Below are 15,422 nucleotides of genomic sequence, written 5' to 3'. Positions count from 1 at the left end.
CAGCAAAACAATTTGATTTGGCAAATGTTATATTGCATTATGCAGCATCATGGTAATAATTAAATAAAAAAATGAAAATAAATGCATCATTGACCCTAATAGAGTTCTACTGGATTGTTTTTAATAATCAATATATATAATCAATTTAATAATAAACTCACTTGATGGAGGATCGAGCTCCTTACTGTGTCGTCGTCTTACTGGTGCTGTTGAGACTGACGCTTCTATACCAGTTGGAAATGAAGCACCAGAACAATTGTTACAAGACACTATGTAGAACAATAATTACATAAAAACCCTGATAAATTTGTCATTGAGTTATTGTAATGTTTGTTTCTCTTTTAGACATGAAGTTGGACATCAGTGATTCTTGAGATCAGGGACAAAACATGTCCACCAGATAAAACACAGTTTGTGGGTAAAAAAATACTATAATATTACACATACACTAAGACTAAAAAGGAAAATGAATGAGGATAATAAAAGCCCAACTAAATATTTTTTCATGTGGTTTTATAAATGTTTTTAATTCTAAATTATATGATATGTTACCAGTGTCTGTAAAAAACCTTGTCCGGAAGCAGATGTCATTACATTACAATAGCTTAAAAACAATTAAAAGTAATTTTCAATTAAATGTTATACTTACTATCTGTAAGAATTTCAGTAATTAATTTAATGAGCATCAAAAGTAAAAACTGAAAAACTGATTTTCATGTAGTTTTAAGATGTTTAACTTGTGTCCTGAGTTTTTGTCAACACCGTCAGACCTTTTTTAAACATAAAATTAAGAATTATTGAGGGCGACCAAAACTCTGTGAGCCCTTTATCACTTCCTTGTTCTTTTAAATGCCATGAGACCACTCTAGCTCTGGTAAGTTTTTAATTAATATTCTTTTAAATTTATACCTACTTGTTAATACTTTGCATGTCACAACCATAGTATGTCAACACCGTAAACAATGTTATGTAAGATTTGTATAATATTTTCGGTTATAAGTACTTAATTTAAAGTCGCAATGAAATTGAAATTAAAAACTATATATTTTTAATATTGTGGTGTTATTAACAATTGATTTATCTGTGAGCTTCATTATTTTTTTTTTTAAATTTGTGTGTGCTCATAATCTTTAATCAAAAATGCAAATCTCCTTCCCTCCTCAAAACGATCACTCTTCACTTCCGGGCAAAAGTATGGCAGGTGGGCGAGAAGATCGCAGCGATTAGCAACACGACCCAACTTCAAACGATCCAATCAGATCTCGATGGACAAATTCAAATCCAGCCCTGCCTTATTTCATCTCAAAAGCCATTTCATTCTGATATACGTCACCACGGGGAAAACAAGGCAATCGCTACTTCCGTTTCATGGTCAGCAATTTTACGCGTGTTTGACTTCATGCGGCGCTGCAAAAAACGACAGACGGATGATGTCAAAGTACCGCGAGAGCAATTCAAAATTAGACCTCTACGTGTGATTCCTCAACTCGCTCTCGTGGTAATTTGACGTCATCGATCACCTACTGCAACAGCTCCTCCCTCCAACATGAAGAACCAGTTCGCGTCACCACCAGCGCTGCCGGTGATTTGCTTACGTGGGCTTGAGCTTCTCTTGACGGCATATATGCACGGGTACGTGTACATAAACACTTTTCTGAAAACTGACATGTGTGCACGATATTATTTTTGAAACCGGAGAGCTTGAAATGTCCGTTTATGAAAATAGCCGCCCACGTGTAAACATAGCCTTAGTAAAGTATAAAGGTAACAAGAAATATATGGTAAACAAGATGGCTCTTGTGAGAAGCACATGTGTCATGGCCGTAGCCAGGGTTTGAAAATTACCGAGGTCCAGCCAGGGAGGGGTTAACAAATGCTATCCCAGGTGAAAAAAGTGAACTTAAATAAAATACACTTCTGAAGTACACTTAGTAAATGTACTATTTTGTGGCTTATATATCACATTTGTTTTTGATACTTCTTAAAATTAAGTTAAGAACATCTAAGTGTTATTTTTTATCATTTAAATAAGCAATACTATATAACTAGCCTGGGTGCCAGCCGATCTTAGCCCCGCTCACCCCGATTTGAAATACGGGGAAGATCGGTCTGGGGATTCACCGTTGAGGAGCTACTATGAGAATACCAAAACAGGCCGACGAATCAAATTGTGAGGGCGGGCTTTATACGATGATTGACAGATAAACGACAGTAACGTAATGAACCACGTCACCAAAGAGCGCGTGTGTTGAATGGCTGCCGCTGTAGAGTTCAGCTGTGTGGATTCTGACATTGAGTCTGTTCTAAAAGATATCGACAGAGCATTGATTTTAAAAGAGGAACAGAGAAACGCGAGCAGGACATTTGTTGATGTTTTTGCCGTCCTTCCTATGGGATTCGGCAAAGGTTGGTCGCAACTGAAATGGGCAACCTTATCATGGCGATGCAACTCTGCGTGCACGACGAGATGGATATAATTAGCGGTCGTTGCCAGCTTCTTTTCGGAAGCCCGGAGTCGTGGTTGCTGAATAAGTGGAGGGACATGCTAGGCTCCAATATTTTCAAGCCAACGTAGGGTATCGTCGTATGTTGTAAACATAGTAGGTGTTGATGTACATTCGCTAACTCAGACTTAGTATAATCACAATGTTAGTGTCATTGTAGCGAAATAACTAGCAGTTCGGTCAGGCTGCAAAGACGTAATTTCAACATACACTCCGTTGCTCTGATTGGTCGTAGGTCTATCCAATTGAGTGCAGAGGCATTTTTCGGTTGAGACACGCCTCATAATTATAGCTCAATGGAGCGGTATCAGACTCAAATTCTGACTAGAATTGAGTATGACAACGTAAGGCTACTATATAACAAAAACGTTACAAGATTTTAAACAAGAACTTGTTTAGTGCTCTTATTGTTTTCAGCATGACTTTGTTAAAGGTTAACTTCTAAATTAAATGAAATAACAGAATTCTTATGTTTTGTTGAGATTAGCTTTACCGTTTTACGCTACGTGTTTTAACATTTGGCATATTTTATTTAAACCCAATTCTTCTACATCTTTGTACCAGAGTTATTTTTTGTTTTTCGATAGTGTTGTTGATACTGTTGATACTCTTACAGACATAATTATGATGATTACTTACTGCTTTTATCTTACCAAATGTAGTATAAGCAATAACCTGCTCGCGCTGAATGATGCGTGTTATTTGATAACGTTCAGTTTCCATGTTGCCAGATATTAGTATGAAAAACAAGCAAAAATAATTGGCCTTAAAAAACAAAGTTCATCCAAATCAGAGAAACCGCTAATACTAACCTACACCTAACAATCACTTTATAGATAATGTCAAAGTGTCACATTAATTGCTAAAACACTCCGTCTAAAGAGGATTTTTAACAATGGGATCTGGCAACACTGCAAATTCTGTACCTGCGCTGTTGCAGCTTAAGCAAATCTTCGTCATTTTACATTAAACTATACAGTAAAGTGTCCAGACTTAATTATATATTCGGATTCGTTTTGAAAAACTAATTAGTCATTTAGAGAACTTCAAATTTTATATGAAAAAATTACCGAGGTCCGTGTGTGTTATTATAGGAAACATGGTATTTTGTCAACTCCGTCAGATGAAAACACCATCAGGATTTGTGTCTGACGGTGTTCACTCTTTCTAAGACGATGTTAACAAATGCCATTATGTGTATTATTCCTCATTTTAGTTTACTTCAATTATATAACTCAACAAACATTTGAAATTACTGTTGCTCAGTTTTATGTTGAATTTCAACCAATTGCTTTATGTTTTGAATTGAATCTCATTTTCATAGCCTCTCGAGTACTTGATATGTTCAAAGTGTTGCTTATGCTTACCACATAATGGTTTGCATTTCAGGCTAGAATGGCTAGGGAGAAGCTATCAGTGGAGGAACGAAAGAGAAGGAATAGGGAGTTATCAAAAAAGAAGGCGAGAAAAAATGTATAGCCAGCCTGAGCTGAGAGAAGTGTTGCTGAAAAATGAGAGGGAAAGATGGAGAAATAGGGTGTAGGAGGGCAAAATAAAAAACATCACTGATTTGGAAGATAGAGACAAGAGGTATAAGAGAACGTTTTGGAAACAAGCACAGAAAGAGTCAAGAGATGTATAAATGGTAACATACAAAACCCTCATTTCACAAATATGTACACTGGTTTTGAAGATTTGTTTTAGAAAATCAAATCCTGTTTTGTCCCTGATCTCAAGAATCACTGACATATATAATAATTTGTCTAAAATCTAAATAAAATAAAGTCATTTTTCAGTAATTCATTTTTGAAAGCATAAACCTCTATAAACCATATTCCCCATGTTTTGTTATAAATAACTAAAAACAATATAACCTTTTACAGTTATGGTAAAAGCACAACTTTTGATCGTGGTTAATTTTCACTCAGTCAGATTTCTTACCAGAACTCTTCAGTAGTTTGTTCTCCTCCAGCAGTAGTTGTAGTTTGCTGTTATTTTCCTGTAGTTCATTTCTCAGTGTTTCCAGTTGATGTTTACTGGTTTCCAGTTCTTTGACTGTGTTCTCCAGCAGTCTCTCTTTCTCACTCATCAGTTTATTTTTCTCTTCAATCTCTCTGGTTGTTTGTAATAGTTTATCATTTGATTTATTTAGAAGTTTGTTCTTTTCCTCTAAAGCAGTTTCTTTGCTCTTCTCAAGATCTTTAATCTGTGCGTCTCTTTCACCTAAAAGTTTCTCAGTATCTTCCAAACGTTTTCATTTTTCATTCAACTCTGCAAGAGAAACCCAATAATTTCAGTCATAAACAAACTAACTTTATTCCTTTTATATTCATTGATTGTTTAAATGCTAAATACACTGACTGAAAAAGTTTTTTTCTAATGTGTATTTTAGGAACTATATGGGGTGTGTAATATTGGGTTGAACATTTTGAGCTCTCAATGATTCAATTAAATTCTGATTCTAGGAGTCAATGTCAAATGTTAAATGATTCTCAATGCAAATGTTTCAGCAACAGATAAAGGTTAAAAATTGTGAGCAAATATTTTGCATGGAAGTTTTCGTCTTGAAATTTTACATCACAGCAAATAAATGTGTGGAAACAAATTAATTATCTTCACATATAGTATTTTGCAGGGAGAAACAAATATTGGTATAATATAAAATACTTGTGAGTGTTCATGAGAGAAGAAAAATGTCAGATTTATAATTTATCTAAATCAGATCTTTTTAATTAATTGCATGATCTTAGTGACAAAACATATCAAATTTGTTTATTGATCAGATTTTGGCATGGCAAGTGAAAATCTGAATAACTGGCCCGATTGGGCAAAGACAAAAAAAAATCCTTGGAGGATTACTTGGCCAGGATAGCCCTGAAGACTCACCAGATAAATGTGTAGATGACTCGCTTTTAAGCCTTTCTAGTTCAGAATGCAGATTTTTGTTTTCTTGATCTGAAAAATAAAAACAGATTGTTATTAAATTTATGTTTAACGTGCATCTGATGCTAAATAAAACTGAATATGGATATGAAAAGCTCTCCTTCAAAATAATTTGATCATAATTCAGACACTCACCAGATTGTATCTGCTGTTGTTTGTGTTCTTGTAGCGTTTTCTCCTGATGAGTGAATTTAGTTTTCTGTTTATCCAGTTGTGTCTTCATCTCTTGTAGTTCATTTCTAAGTGTCTTTGAATGTGTTTTCCATCAGTCTCTCTTTATCACTCATCAGTTTATTTTTCTCTTCAATTTCTGTTTGTTTTTCCTCAATCTCTCTGGTTGTTTGTAGTAGTTTATCATTTGATTTATTTAGAAGTTTGTCCTTCTCCTCTAGAGCTGTTTCTTTGCTTTTCTCGAGATCTTTAATTTGTGTCTCTCTTTCACCTAGAAGTTTCTCTGTATCTTCCAAACATTTGCATTTTTCATTCAACTCTAAGAAAGAAACACAATACTTTCAGATATAAACTAAATTTATTCCTTGTATATTCACTGATTGTTTGAATGCTAAATATACAATGACTTAAAACGTTTTCCCAATGTGTATTTTAGGAACAATAGGGATGTAGACATATTAGGGTAGAAATTATGAGCTCTCAGTGATTCAATTAGATTCTGATTCTGGGAGTCAATGTCAAATTTCAAAATGATTCTCAATGCAAATGTTTCAGCAATCTAAAGGTTAAAAATTGTGAGCAAATATTTAGCATACTGGAGGTTTTCGTACTGAAATTCTATATCACAGCAAACAAATTGTGAAAACACATGAATTATCTTCAAATATAGTTATTATTTTGCAGGGAGGAATAAATAGTGGTATAATAAAAAGACTTGCGAGTGTTAATAATAGAAGAATAATGTCAGATATATAATTGATCTAAATCAGATCTTTTTAATTAATTGCTTGATCTTAGTGACAAAACATATCAAATTTGTTTATTGATCAGATTTTGGCATAGCAAGTAAAAATCTGAATCACTGGCCAAGAGAAAAAAATCCTTGGAGGATTACTTGCCCAGGATAGCCCTGAAGACTCACCAGATAAATGTGTAGATGACTCGCTTTTCAGTCTTTCCAGTTCAGAATTCAGATTTTTGATTTCTTGATCTGAAAAATAAAAACAGATTGAAATTAAATTTATGTTTAACATGCATCTGATGCTAAATAAAACTGAATATTTACCTGGAAATCTCTCCTTCAAAATAAATTGATCATAATTCAGACACTCACCAGATTGTTGCTGTTGTTGTTTGTGTTTTTGAAGTGTTTTCTCCTGATGAGTAAATTTAGTTTTCTGTTCATCCAGTTGTGTCTTCATCTCCTGTAGTTCATTTCTCAGTGTCTCCAGTTGATGTTTACTGGTTTCCAGTTCTTTGACTGTGTTCTCCAGCAGTCTCTCTTTCTCACTCATCAGTTTGTTCATATTGTCCATTTGTGTCTCTTTCTCCTCAAGCTGATTCTGTGTCTTTTCAAGTTCTTTGATTGTTTGTAGCAGTTTATCATTCATGTCTTTAAGACGTCTGTCCTTTTCCTCTAACGCCATGTCCTTCATTTGAAGTGTCTGTTTGCTCTCTAAAAGAATATTTTCTTTCTCCTGTATGAGTTTGTTTCTTTCTGTGAAAAGTCTTTTCAAATCTTCAGGATTCTTGTATTTTTCTAACTCTAAGATAAATAAATAGACAATTCTGCTTAACAAATTAGATTTTTACTTTAATTGGACAAAATTTGTTCTGTCCAAAGCAAATTTGTCCTCACAATGATGGAGTGTTGTGGATAGATTCTTTAGTTCATTGCTATGCAGTTGCTAGGGTGTTTTAAATGGTTGCTAAGGCTGTTAAGTGGCTTCTAGGCTCTTTTATAAAGTTGCTAGTCCACATCAAAGCATATTGTACTCCTGTCTGTATGACATTCAGCTCTCTGGATATAGTTTGGTTCCCTTTTTCAATTTTAAAACTTTGAAACTCCACCCTCTCTACAGTGAATGGAGTGCAGCACATATTTTGGAGCATCTCTGTCATAAGTGTGTAGTGTCTGAGGGTGGGTTGCACCAACAAGCATTAAAATAAACAGAGTTTAGAGTTAATCTAGGGTTTGTTGATCCCAGTTTAATTTTAATTTGATTTATGTTGCACCACTTCAACTTAAACACAGATTAACAAGTCTTAGATTAAAACTTTAACATGTAAAACCTTTATCTTTATTATTTTCAAAAAGGAAATGAACAGTTAAATGTGGGCAAAGGAAATTAAATTTTGTATTATATATCACTACCTGCATACATATGTAATCTAAAGGGCTGATTTAAAATAAAAAATCTGACTATCTATTAAAGTGCATCTATTTAATTGCTAAAAACCAATGTTATTTTGTGTATTTGGTATAATACAATGTGTTTGCGAGGTTAATGATTTAAAACACATTATTTTCCACATACCGTACATTTTTGTAGCTGTCTGGCCAGCTAATCTGTATGTTGTGATCATGGGCGGACTGGGACAAAAAAAATCGGCCCTGGCATTTTGGACCAGACCGGCCCCTCATTTGATAACGCCAACAATTTCTGTCTTTTGGTCTCTTGAATGTGTATTCCAACCATAACTTAAACAAGGTTAAACCTGTGACTTTGACTCTCTGTTCTGTTTGTCAGATCTGAGGGTTAAGATCTCTCACTAAGTTTTAGAAATCATTATTGAGAACAAATTAATTTACTGAAAGCTACCAGAACAGCCAAAAAGTCTAACCAAAGGTGTGGACGGACTTTTTTTAACATGCGAAGGAAACACAGATCTATTTATGGATACAATGTTCTTTGGATATAATGTCCAAAATCAAAGCTAATTTTGTCTAAACAAAAGGGAACAAATGAAGCGTACTCACAAAATCTTTTTCTCAAAAAACAAACAAACAAACAAAAAAAAAACATAAAATTTTTTGAAAACGTATACAGCACAGTGTTGCCCTCAGGCAACATACTACCTTTTTGAGCCTCACACCGACACTTTAATTTTTTTATTAAAAAAAATATATGTATAATATCACCTGACATGTCTCTCCAATGAAATGAGGGGCTGGAGTGGTTGTGACCTTTTGTTTGGGGGTGGAGCCATGCTTTTGGAAGCAAAGCCACATGGGATGCAGTGCCACCAATTGCCAGGATAAATATCACTTTTTAACATTTTTAAATTTAAATAATTTTACAGAAAAAAATATGTGTATGTGCATCAGTATGTAAAGAAGTATGTTTGATTGTCTGAAGACTTTCTTTGTTTTTATTTTCATTCTAAGACCGTGTTTTTTGTTTGTTGCCCCAGGGCAACGTTGTGCTATAAGGGTACTAAAACACCAAGGTTTTTTATCTGATAAGATATGCATTAGAAAGTTTAACTCTAACAAACATAAATCACAAATGATTCCACTTAATCACAAACATGACTAATTAGTTTTATGGGCAACATTGTGCAGTTAGACCACTTTTATTCAGGCAAAATCATCCCAAAATGATGCATAACACACACATAAAAACACGCACGCACACACACACACACACACACACACACACATGCACGCACGCACACACAAACACACACACACAAACACATGCACACATTTGTTGGTTTATATGTTTATATGTAAATGTGGAAAACATTAACACATGCAGTGTTAGTTACAATTAGTAGTGTTCATGTTTGGCTATAATCATTTGTGATTGATGTTTTTTTTTCTAATGCATATATTTATCATATACAGGGTTCCCACACCTTAGTTAACGTCAAATTCAAGGACCTTTCAAGGACTTTCCAGGTCCAATACCCTCAAATTCAGAGTCTAAATGTGGGGACATATTTCAAGGGAGAACAAGGTTACAGATACATTGTTACAGTTCCCTTTCAAGGGAACTTGCGCTGCGTCACTGCGGTGACACTTTGGGGACGCCTCTAGAGGTAAGTGCGTCTGAATGTGTATATCAAATTCAACCAATGGTGAGGCTAAACAACAAAGACAGGGTGACGCAGGTGCCAGGAAGTATATCACTATCTGAAATATTGCCAAAGACGACGTTACAGGGACGCAGGAAGTATGGCAAGGGAGACGCAGCGTCTCGTTCCCTTCTCAGGGAACAACAGTAACATATGTAACCTGAGACGTTTTCAAGTGTCAAACACAACTATGCAAAAAAGCATTTTGGTATGAATCAACATTCGCATACAGAAGATATAAGCATTTAAACTGAACAGTTTAGCACGTGTGCTTAAAAGGCTAGAACTGTATGATATTATCCTACACTACACAGGGAATAATATGGATTTTTTACCAGAAATCTTCTTGCATAAAATACATTCAATGACCTGTATCTATGTATGTATATTTTCAAAAACTTCCCAGGGCCTTGAATTTTTCCTCCCAGATTCACAAACTTTCATGGATGGAAAACCTGCATATAAAAAACCTTGGTGTTTTTATACCATTGTAGCACAATGTTGCCCTGAGGCAACAAAGTAAATTCTGAGTCAGGGGTGGTGGGGGGATAAATTGTATGATGGATATTTTATCAGTGACCCCCAAGCTCCCAAAAAGTGAGGTGAAATATTTTTTTCCCCAAAAAATAAAAAGTCATGCCATAGAGGGTTAACACAATACCGAATTTAATCCACAATTTACACACATTCATACTTTTATCTTATACTGTAAGCTATAAAAATGTATTGTTTCTATTTGCTTGACTGACAGTCACTGCAGCAAGTGTTACATGGCAAATAATTCAAATGTCACTTTTAAATTAAAACTTAAAGTTAAGTAGTTTGGATCTTTGGATTTGCTAACTGTCTGTATTTTTTAATATAGACCCTTTTACAGTTGGTAAACATTGTGACGTATTTGTGTGGGCGGGGCTTAGCTGGAGGCAAAAAGAGCCGCAGAGGCAATGTTGACAAGCTTAAGATAGCACGTTTTAGGAGGAATTTATTAAACATGGATGCAGAAGCAGTTTTGGAAGTGTCCGAATATGTACAGTCACTGATTCTGCGGGACCGTGAAAGGTATTTTTGTAAATTAACTCTTTCCTAGACAACATATGAATTACTTTCAGGTGGTTTGGGTAATTTTGTCTAGGCTTACTGTTTTATGTAACCTATCGCTGGGCTAGCTATAATTAGCAATGTGGATTATTTTAAGAGACTATTCAAACGATGGCATACACATCTATAGCTGTATGTTTGTTTAACATTTAAGCTAAACAATAGCGCGGTTGGCGACTTTTCACCTATAAAACCGAAACTTGCTGATTTGTACTAGATAAAACCAACACAACAGTACATATGCATAGATTATTTTACCTGATATGAAGTGTGCACTGCAAACACGAGCATTATTTACGATCGTCTCCGTCTAGTCTGTACGCCGTATTGCATTCAACCACAATTGTCTTCTTGATTTCTGTGAAGAAATGTCTGCCGGGATCCGGTAAAACTTAATTTTTTGAACCAAAAGTGCTGTTGCTTCTAATCTGGCAGCCAAAAACACAACAAGGTGACATTTTGATGTCAAAAACTCAAACTTTTAGAGCGCCGGATATGAGTTCCTACTTATTTTTTGCCTCCTGCTAGAGTGGTGACGTCAAAGTGACGTGGGCGATTAAGGGGTCTATAAGGATGCATTTTCTGTATTGCAGCTTTGAAACAATATGCATTCATGAGTTAAGCATACAAACGCTCAAACGTTGTAAACAGAGACTCCCGCCTTCTTTCATTTAATTGGTTGGAATTCTGCTTAGCTCTGTAATATGATTGGCTTGAATTCACATTCGTCTTTACAAAAACCCGATTTCTTTCATTTGATTGGTTCAAAATCTTACTCTACCGTGTAATTGGTTGGGAGTCATTTACGATGGCTTCTGTGAACAAAAACTCCCGCCTTCTTTCATTTTGATTTGTCAACATTTTAACAACGTAACTACGTCAGTGAAGAAAATAACCTATGGGCCGCAGAGCGTGTGATAAGGGCCGGTGCGTTACTCTTGCACCTTTTTTATGTATTATACCAGCAGGACCAAAGTAAAAGGGGTTTGTGCTTAACGATGTGATTGAGACAGCCCAATGTCAATCGGGCCGCTGATTAACAGTCTAAATTCATGGGCCGGTCAGAAACAATAATATATAGATTAAAAAAGTGTCTGACTCAAGACTCTCGGCCCAAATAGCTCCGCGGCCCATCAGGAAAATGCCCGGTATGCCAGATGGCCAATCCGCTCATGGTTGTGATTGGTCTGAATTCCTCTACATCACCAATTCCAGGAAGTACACTCTTGCCTACAATCCATGTGTTTGTTGTAGTCCAAGAAAAGAGATTTACGTCGGAGATGATAATTCACAACATCGTTTACCTTAGGGTTTGTATATCGTTAGCATGTACTAATATAGTGGTTCCCAGACTTTTTCAGCGTGCGGCCCCTCTTGTGTACAGTGCATTCCTTTGCGGCCCCCTAAAGAAAATTTGTGACAAAAAACTGTTCTAAAACTCTACATTTTAATAAAAAAAAACATTACATTATACAAAAAAGGAGTGCTTTTGGTTAATAGCCTTTAATTACACAGAATTCATGAATATATTTCATAAAATGTCATAAAACTGGGGCCCCCCTGGCACCATCCCCCCTGGGGGCCCCGGCCCCCAGTTTAAAAACCACTGTACTAATACACACTTACACACTATAGGAAATGTAAAATCGTGAATCAGATAATTGTTGATCTTTAAAACAATCTATTGCATTGATTAATGGAGAAGTGTGGCAGGATATATTGCGAGGTGCACATATTGTAATGAACAGCAAGTATCAGCGCATTTGTCATGAAGTGACACCATGGCTGTTTCTCAATTCCAAGAACGCAAAGAACAGACTTGCGTCCTCGTGGAGATCGGTCTTGCCAGGCGACCTTGGAAGAACGAACTCGGAAGTTTTGCCGCAATAACTTCTGGGGCGTAAAGCGATTTCAGCAAGTCTGCACTCGATGCATCCTCGATATCAAGAACACATCCGGGTATTTTCATGCGTCCTCTGTCCTTGCGGTCTTGAGAATTGGAATGAACTTCGACCGTTAATGATGACGTAGAGCGAGGACACGAGGACGCAAGATCGCTGAAGAACGCATATTGAGAAACAGCCCATGTCTGTTCACTGCTCTTCAGTTTCTGAGGGGTTATTGGGATTTCAGAGACACCAGCAGGTTTAAATACATGTTTGCTTCTTAACGGTGGCTTTTTATTGCTGCCTTTTGCAAATATTTTCCTAAACAAATATCTAAAAAAGCCTTTCGTCAAATCTTTCTTTACTGTGAATCACTCATTAATCTTATAATAATTCAATAATTTCTGTTTAGATCCATCAAATATAAATTGTTATAGAAAGTAATTTGCTTTAAGATAATGCACACTTTTTGTCTTTATAAAGATCTTTTTTCCTATATTGTAGAACTACAACTTGCATAATAATTTGGAACAGCATATTTTGCATTTTTTTCAAAGTATTAAAGTATCTCTTAACATTTTAATTTAATTCAAATAGAATAGCATCCAAACTGTTATATAACTGTTGAGTGTAAGATAAAATTTGTAAACTTACTGACTGTATTGGAAAAATAAACAAAAATGGCATGTGCACAATAATTTGGAACACGGTACACATCCAAAGGGAAAATTTTATGTTTAACCATCAGACAACAAAAGGGCAGAGCAGCGGCACTGAGTCAGCGGCAAATTTCTGATTACCTGGAACTCGTATATCCAAAATAGGAAATTTAAATATAGGGGCTATTTTTACTAACTGACCACAGAATTGAAGTTTATTCATCTATTTTCTCAACTAAACAGCTCTTTAAACTACATTTTATAACACAGAAAGTGTAATATTTTGAATATTGTGCAGGTTTTAAGCTCCATTGCTGTTGACATGAAATGCATTCTGGGAAACTGGGGTGTCATAAGTCCACACAAGTCAGTTCCTGATGCATCCTCAATAAAATGTGTGGATCACAAACGCATCGGGATATGTTATGTAAACTTGGGTTGATGTGAACTTGGAATTGGAACAGTACTTGTGCCGCAACTGATGACGTTTCACAAAAACACAAGTACAGACAAGAACGCATTATTGAGAAACGGCCAAATCAGGTGTTTTAAATAGTAATAGTAGTCTAATAGAGTATGGTAACAAATGGGAAAATCTTGCCACAATTTTGTCAAATCATTTCTTGTTTTTTTCTGTCTCACTTATTTTTTAAACAGTATTTTGTATTAAAAGTCTTTGTTTGAGTGAAGCCGCTTAAAACTAAACTGGCTTTTCCTGTGTAGGTGTGAAAACATTGATAGAAGATAACAGACTGATATTAAGCAAATTAATTAATCAGTGTTTGTATTGAAAAGTGGCTTGAATAATGAAAAGCCCTAAAAGAATCAAAAAGGTATTTTCTCTATCCGTCTGACTCACCTGCCATTAGAGCAGACGCCTCCATTTTTAATCTCTCTTCTTCAGTCCATGTTCTGTTTACTATCTGTGGAGGGAAAGAAATCATTCTGAAGTGTTTTTTTTTACAAATTTGTTACAAATAATATCTGATTTAAATGCTGAATTTATGTGTCAGTGTAGATCACTGTACGTGGTACTGATTGAGTATATATTTCTGATTAAAGCTAATTCAGACTGACATTGTATTATATGTGTACTATATGTTTAGTATTATGTACTTTAAGTCTTGTGAATGGCTACAAAAGATTGACATCAGTGTGATGAGATCAGAGATGCTGCATTGAGACAGAAAGTAGCATGTCTCGTGTAGTTTATGAGCCATTCTACCGAATTCGTGCAAATTGCTGTCCCGGAACCAAAAAACTAATTTAAAAGCATTAATGTAGGAAAATGTTTGATAATAAAAAAATATAAGCAAATACCAATCAAAACCCAAAGTAATATTTGAGGTAGCGGCAGGCTTTATATATAAAATATCATCATTTATATGATGCTTTCAATTGAGAGGTGGTTGTCCCAAACCCCAAGGTCTGAATTTCACTATAGGAAAAAAAATATGAAATAATTTTTGAATTTTTTTTATCATTGTTTTAAGAAGTATCATTTTGAATTCTTTTGTTAATTAAAACCAAAAATATATTTATTGGATATTTTCAGTAAAAATCATGTAAAATCATGTAAAAAAACACTGTCCCACATTTTCACGTCACTACCGAAACATTGCATAGTTTGGTCAATAATATAAATGCTTTAAGCCACTATCCTCCATTTTGAACCAAGAAATTTTGTCTGTGCCTCTCTCCCTTGTGGTGACATGGTGATTAGATCAGTCCCATGGTTTTGAAGTAAATGTGATCAAAAGTTTGGAAATCAGTGTGTGACATTTATGAATGTCACTACCGATCACACGTTTTCAATGATTAATTAAGTTTTTTTATTTTTTCTACTGGTCATTTAGGTTTTACTCATGTTTCAATGTTGAGAACTATGCTAGCTAACTACGTACTGATTAGCATCTTAGCAGTAGGATCAAAGTTAGCTTAAATCGTCACTACCGAAACAGTCACAACCAAAACATTTGTTGACATTTCAGTTGTGACGTGATTGTTTCGGTAGTGACAAAATGACACTTATTTCTTTATTTTAATAAATAAATAGAAACTTTCAAGTGCACATATATTCTTTTTCAGTACAAATAATTTGTTAGTCATATTTCTGTAATGTTGTACGTGATTTGACTAGAACTACAAACTAAGATAAAATGAACTAGGCCAGATTAATTTAATTAATTCATACAGTAGTAGCTTGACTCATTATTGATATAAATGAAGGCTATATGATTGTACCTCTGGTCTCTAGGAAAACTTTCTGCGCTAATTTAGCGGGACTTTGACTGATTGCT

The 15,422-nt window shown here is 35.1% G+C and overlaps 2 protein-coding genes across 5 annotated transcripts in view; both read right to left on the bottom strand.

Annotated features, from left to right (window-relative positions):
• The window catches only part of LOC129439427 (uncharacterized), a 148,020-nt gene that overhangs the window by 2,064 nt on the left and 130,534 nt on the right, over positions 1-15,422 (bottom strand). For all 4 annotated transcript variants that reach the window (XM_073860596.1, XM_073860599.1, XM_073860600.1 and 1 more), the window contains one exon: positions 162-224. In XM_073860596.1, the coding sequence (XP_073716697.1) occupies positions 162-224 (63 nt within the window). The remainder of the gene's footprint in view (positions 1-161; positions 225-15,422) is intronic.
• Positions 5,687-14,066, bottom strand: LOC141358764 (uncharacterized). The gene is made up of 4 exons (XM_073860337.1): positions 13,982-14,066; positions 6,733-7,164; positions 6,541-6,609; positions 5,687-5,937 (listed from the first exon to the last, which is right to left on the bottom strand). Exons 1-4 carry the CDS (start codon positions 14,064-14,066, stop codon positions 5,687-5,689), a joined length of 837 nt encoding a protein of 278 aa, XP_073716438.1.

The sequence above is a fragment of the Misgurnus anguillicaudatus genome, chromosome 22, assembly GCF_027580225.2.
Source record: "Misgurnus anguillicaudatus chromosome 22, ASM2758022v2, whole genome shotgun sequence".
In the NCBI taxonomy this organism is placed as follows: domain Eukaryota; kingdom Metazoa; phylum Chordata; class Actinopteri; order Cypriniformes; family Cobitidae; genus Misgurnus; species Misgurnus anguillicaudatus.
This window is presented reverse-complemented; position numbering and strand designations above follow the sequence as displayed.

What these genes read in the sequence shown, in the direction of transcription:
- LOC141358764 (XM_073860337.1), bottom strand. Translation starts at nt 14,066, where the DNA reads ATGATTTCTTTCCCTCCACAGATAGTAAACAGAACATGGACTGAAGAA. An exon ending in ACAACAACAGCAACAATCTG is followed by an intron (nt 6,610 to 6,732) that starts GTGAGTGTCTGA and finishes TTTATTTTTCAG; the next exon opens with ATCAAGAAATCAAAAATCTG. An exon ending in GTCATCTACACATTTATCTG is followed by an intron (nt 5,938 to 6,540) that starts GTGAGTCTTCAG and finishes TTTCTTTCTTAG; the next exon opens with AGTTGAATGAAAAATGCAAA.